The sequence below is a fragment of the Lathyrus oleraceus genome, chromosome 6 (genome assembly GCF_024323335.1).
Source record: "Lathyrus oleraceus cultivar Zhongwan6 chromosome 6, CAAS_Psat_ZW6_1.0, whole genome shotgun sequence".
Classification (NCBI taxonomy): Eukaryota; Viridiplantae; Streptophyta; class Magnoliopsida; order Fabales; family Fabaceae; genus Lathyrus; species Lathyrus oleraceus.
In genome coordinates this window covers 104,553,303-104,558,936 of record NC_066584.1, presented here as the reverse complement: position 1 = coordinate 104,558,936, position 5,634 = coordinate 104,553,303, and the positions used below count along the sequence as shown (strand labels likewise).

The window sequence follows — 5,634 nt, the reverse complement described above, 5'->3', positions numbered from 1 at the left end:
TCTAAAAGTTTTACCAAATTACCACCACATATTTTTTTTAAAATATAATAAAATATTTAAATAAATATATGCAATTAAATTTTATTTAAAAAAATAAAATATTAACCTCAATCTAAACAAATTTTATAATTTTATAAATGAATATGAAAACATATTCTATAAAATTTGTTTTTTTAGTATATTTCATAAATAATCCTTGGAAGTTGTTACCTACTTATTGTTTTTTTCACTCTTCCTTTTTTATAAGGATATATTTTTGTTCAAGATTGTGAAAATTAATTTGTCAAAAAAATAATTATTTATTTATCTAATTTAAAATAAAAAATAAAGAACTGCTTTGTAGCAACTTGTTACAGCTGTGTCCATGGTCTCTCTCCTTTGAAATCCTTTTTGAGTTAAGCCACAACTGAAACAAGCAGATCGAACTCCCAATTCACCACTTGCTGTTGTTGACTCTAGTCAAGATCCGATTTTGATCCCAAAACACCACCACCATGAGCGTCATCGACCTTCTAACCCGAGTTGATTCCATTTGTAAAAAGTACGACAAATACGACCTCGACAAGAACAAGGATGCCAATGTCACCGGCGACGATGCTTTCGTCAGACTCTACGCCTCCGTCGACTCCGACATTGAAAGCCTACTTCAGGTAGCCTCATAAAAAAAACCACAAATTCGTGCCCTAATTTGTGTTTTCTAATGGTAAACGTACTCAATTGTTTTTATTTATTGATTTTTTTTGTATGTAGAAAGCAGAAACCGCTTCCAAGGAGAGAGGGAAGGCATCTGCTGTAGCGATCAATGCGGAGATTCGTCGTACCAAGTCTCGGTTGTTGGAGGAAGTTCCCAAGTTGCAGAGGTTGGCTGTCAAAAAGGTTGTTTTTTTTGTTTGCTTTTGTTTATAGAATTTAATTTAATCTGGAATGAGTAATTTAAAGTTTGAGGCATTTTAATTGTGAGTTCTCAACAATCTTGTTCAATTGTTTGTTTATTTTGATCTAAGTAGCTTGATAGCATGCAATGGTTATAAGTTATTGACTGGATATTTGAATGATGCGTGATCTAATGTATTAATAGGTAAAAGGGCTTTCGTCGCAAGAGTTTGCCGCCCGTAATGATCTGGTTCTTGCATTACCGGAAAGAATCCAGGCTATCCCAGATGGGACTCCTGTTGCGCCAAAACAAACTGGTGGCTGGGCAGCTTCTTCTGCCTCACGCGCTGAAATTAAATTTGATTCGGGTAATTGAAGCTATCCGCGTCTCTTATCAGTGGCTATAGCGTTTATTGTGTTTTCTTTGGGGGTGTTAAGAATCAGCTCCATTCGTTATGTGTGAATGGTTGAATCGTCTTATTTACAGATGGCCGATTTGATGACGAATACTTCAAATCAACTGAGCAATCTAGTCAATTCAGACAGGAATATGAAATGCGTAGAATAAAACAGGCAAGTAACTTTTAGCAGTTTTTTGAGGTTTGCTGTGTTCATTATTATTACTCCTGCAATAGTTTCAACTTCAAAATCTAATTGGACGTTAACTTTTTAGGATCAAGGTTTGGATATGATTGCAGAAGGGTTGGATACTTTGAAAGACATGGCACATGATATGAATGAGGTCAGTTGTCGTTTACTTTTTATGTCTTCCCTCATGTGGCTGCGTGTTTGTAATACTTCATTTATATGATGAGTACAGGAACTGGATAGACAAGTTCCCTTGATGGATGAGATTGATACCAAGGTGAGATTTTTCAAATTTTGCATGTTCTTATGTACTTATAACAAAGCCTGAACGCAAGGGAATTTATGCGTTTGAAGTTTAAGTTAAAAAGTTGAAATAATATGATGCAATTGTTTGTCATCTTTACAGGTGGACAGGGCATCATCTGATCTTAAGAATACTAATGTTAGACTTAAAGACACGGTGAATCAGGTTATCTAACTACAACTCACTTGGTCTTAGATTTCCATTTATTTTGATTTTTATTGGTGATAATTTTGCTTCTGAATCTTATATGATTTTTGGCTTTTATCCAGCTTCGATCCAGTCGAAACTTCTGTATTGATATTGTTTTGTTGATTATAATTCTGGGAATTGCCGCCTACTTATACAAGTAAGTCTCTTCTCTTGTCAATTTTCATAAATTTGATAGAGCACAATACTTCTTCATGAATTTCAAATGTAAATTTAAAACTTAGACTTCCTATGGTAACCTTAAGCTCCATCTTAAACCAAATATTGGGCACACCATGTTATCTTTGTTGCGAACATAATCTCATTTTGTTCTCTCTGCCCTATTTCTCACACCCTTCTTTATTCTCTCATGTAATCTCATCATCTACTTTCTTCCTGTGTTATCAATTCTGGATAACAACTCATCATCTAGTTTATATAACTTATACTAGGGGCAAACAAGATTTCATGGTCAGACCGAAACCATACTACTTGTTTACAATTTTGCGTGAATGGGTGGGTAAGAGCAGGTCTCTAGTCAACAGTTTTTAGACACTGAGTAAGAATGGATTGACATGGCTGGGCTCAGTTTCGGGTAGTACAATCTAGCAGTGACCGTAACTGACCAGGACTACATAATTTGAAGACAGAAATCTGAACACTAAAAAGTAAAAGTCACTCTAGTTTGATGGTGGTCAGTCACTGAAAGCCTAGCCTCCAGCCTTTTACTGTTACCTGTGCCTCTAGTTTTATCTCCCCCATTGGCATATGCCACATGTACGTTGCTAATGCTTTATTGACATTTGGCACTATAATATTTTATTAGTGTTTGGCCTCTCTAGCGCAGTGTGCATCATTTATTCATCTTTCGAAAAAAAGAGAAATATCTTAGAATTTGAGTTGGACCCAACTCATCCAATCAAGATTAGCTTGTAAGCTAAGGGGTCACCCAAACTTCAAACATTGCACAAGCCATATTTGTAGGCAATGTGGGACTAAATCCACCCCTTCACACCAAACACAATGAAGATGTTGGAGGACTGCAATGAAGGCAATTCAAATGCCAAAATTAGGCGGTTAGGGGAGGGCTGCAATGAAACCAGAATTTCCATCATCGCACCCCTCATGCTCGGGCTCTAATGAGCTTGAAGCATGAACACTATGAGAAGCCTAGCAGCAGATCTAGGTTAGCCTCCAACCTTTTATAGTTATTTGCGCCTCTAGTTTTATCTCCTCCATTGGTTCATGTATGTTGCTAATGCTTTATTGAAATTTGGTGCTTTAATATTTTATTAGTGTTTGGTGTCCCATCATTTATTCACCTCTCTAAAAAAAGAGAAATATCTTAGAATTTGAGTTGGAAACCTTGGCTCGACCCGTAAAAAATGGCAGGCTAAACGATTGGGTCCCGACCTGTTTTGCCCCCTAGGGCTAAAAGTGGCAAACAACCATGCCCGCCCCGTTTAGGCCTGCCCTCGCCAAAAACGGCGCGGGTTGGAAATCATGCCTCAGTCCACCGAAAATGACAGGCTAAACAGGCGGGCCTGGTGAGCCCCGGCCCGTTTTGCGCCCCCACTATTTGAGTCTTTCCCAAGTTGCAAATTGTTGCCCCTTTGCTTAAGACTCCGTGTGACCACCCTACTCTATATGAGTCCTTCCCAGGTTGCTTCCCTGTCGTTTCATCATTTCCTTTCTTCCATAGCTAGTCCATTTCTCTGTAGAACATTGTTCATCTGTTCAAAAAGCAAGGCCCTGCCGCATCATGTTATCAACATCACCTTCTTTTTTCAGCTAGGCACTTGGTTAAGACACTCACATCTATAATTCTGATCAGGTGCAACGTACCATATAAGTAGATCAGATGAGCCACACCTTTTGGGCTCCTCATATAAACCTTAGTAACCTTAGGCCTACGGTCCAACATCACGTTATTTGCAAACTACTCTAGCCAAATGAGTTTCTAGAAACTTTTAATGATGCCATCATTTAGAAGTAAGTTTGATCACATGTGGAGATGATAATCATGTTATGATAGGAATTTTGATGATTTATCCGAAATCAGGTTTGTGCGTGTGTTTTTCATCTCTTCATTTGTTTTCTTTTAAGTATAAAAAATAGAAACTTGAATATTAATTGATGACATTATTACAATAATAGAATAGCCTTGAAATTAATTAAATCCTGTCTGTACTAAAAAAAATGAATACCCTTATCTCTTTGAGGCATTATTAGCTAAACACTTGCATTGCAGGTTAACCAGAACTTTTAGATACCATAGCGTGTGTTTTGTGTTGGTATTTGTCCCTATTTCATGCTTTCTTGGCTTCTTAAAATGACCTTCTGACTTGTCTCATGCTCATTTTGCAGTGTGCTTAAATGATATGATACGTGAAGACTATCAATGTATTTCTACAATGCCTGTATTAATTTGAGAATATTGTGTCTGATTTTATTTGATTGTTAAATTTTTATCATTGTGAAAATTTCCGCCCCTCTTGAGAGATAGCCTGTCCCAATACCCTTTACAAAGCAGCCTGTGAATGTTGTGTTACACACAATTAATATGTTAAGTAGCTGCGGCTTGTTTTATGTACTTGTTAAGTGTTATACTTGAATTGATATTCTTGTGTTTTATATAACATTATGCTTGTTTTATTATGGATACCGAGAGATTAGTCTGCCTTACCTGACGAGGAATTGTTCATTGTCAAAAGAGAATTCAAAGGTTAATTCATGCAACCAGATATTTTAAATTGCGTGGAGAGAAACTTGTAATAATCTTGATACACAAGTGTAGTAGTCAATGAAAAGTAACAAACTACAGCACGCCAATATACAAACTAAATGCATGTTTCTGAAAGACGTTGATAAAGAACATACATGATAAGGGATTCGGCAACTTGTTAAAAAAACTGAATTAGCTACATAATATTCAATATTGAGCCGAAGCAGAGCAACTGAGGTCTATATACTATATACTGATTAAATTGTTGTAGAATCATGCATACATTAATTTATCAGAGAGAGTACATACTCAGATAAAATTTTATAGATAACACTAGCATGTACTTTAGGAGCACAAGTCAATTGATAAATGTAGAATATATATTTTTTTAAATTGTGAATTAATTTTATTAAAAGCTTATAAGTGATAAATGTAGAATAAAAAACAATTTCTTTTCCAGCAAAAGCCACAATTGAAAAAGAACCACATTAACTTAAAAATACATTTAGTGCAGGTTTGATTTGACTTTGGAAGAGAGTAAAGAACAATTCTAAAATGTAGAATTGATTATGAAAAGATTTTGTAGTGTTATGATTTTGTTTCAAGAATTGATTCTACTTAAAGTTAGAATTTTAAAGTTAGAATTTGTAATTTCTAAGTTTAAACATAATTTTTACATAATGTATTCAAATATAAATTAATTATGTCAAATTTAATTTTTAAAATCAATTTTATCAAATTCAGTTTTATCAAAATTAATTCCATCCACCACTAATCCAAACACACAATAACACTAAAGGTATATATGACTATGAATACGCTACTTAATCAACTTGGTGCTCCACATTCAACAATTTAAGAATTCACTCTTGCTTAGAGCCAGAAAAATTGTTTGAAAGAAGTGTGAATAAATAATATTACTCCCTCCATTTTTATATACTTATAGCAAGATTGGTTT

General features: G+C 35.0%; 1 protein-coding gene across 1 annotated transcript; it reads left to right on the top strand.

Annotated features, from left to right (window-relative positions):
- The first annotated feature begins 328 nt into the window (after nucleotides 1-328).
- On the top strand, nucleotides 329-4,609 carry LOC127091349 (syntaxin-71). The gene is made up of 9 exons (XM_051029966.1): nucleotides 329-650; nucleotides 751-876; nucleotides 1,079-1,241; nucleotides 1,361-1,446; nucleotides 1,547-1,615; nucleotides 1,694-1,738; nucleotides 1,868-1,930; nucleotides 2,035-2,111; nucleotides 4,319-4,609. Exons 1-9 carry the CDS (start codon nucleotides 495-497, stop codon nucleotides 4,329-4,331), a joined length of 798 nt encoding a protein of 265 aa, XP_050885923.1. The 5' UTR covers nucleotides 329-494; the 3' UTR covers nucleotides 4,332-4,609.
- The last annotated feature ends 1,025 nt before the right edge of the window (nucleotides 4,610-5,634 follow it).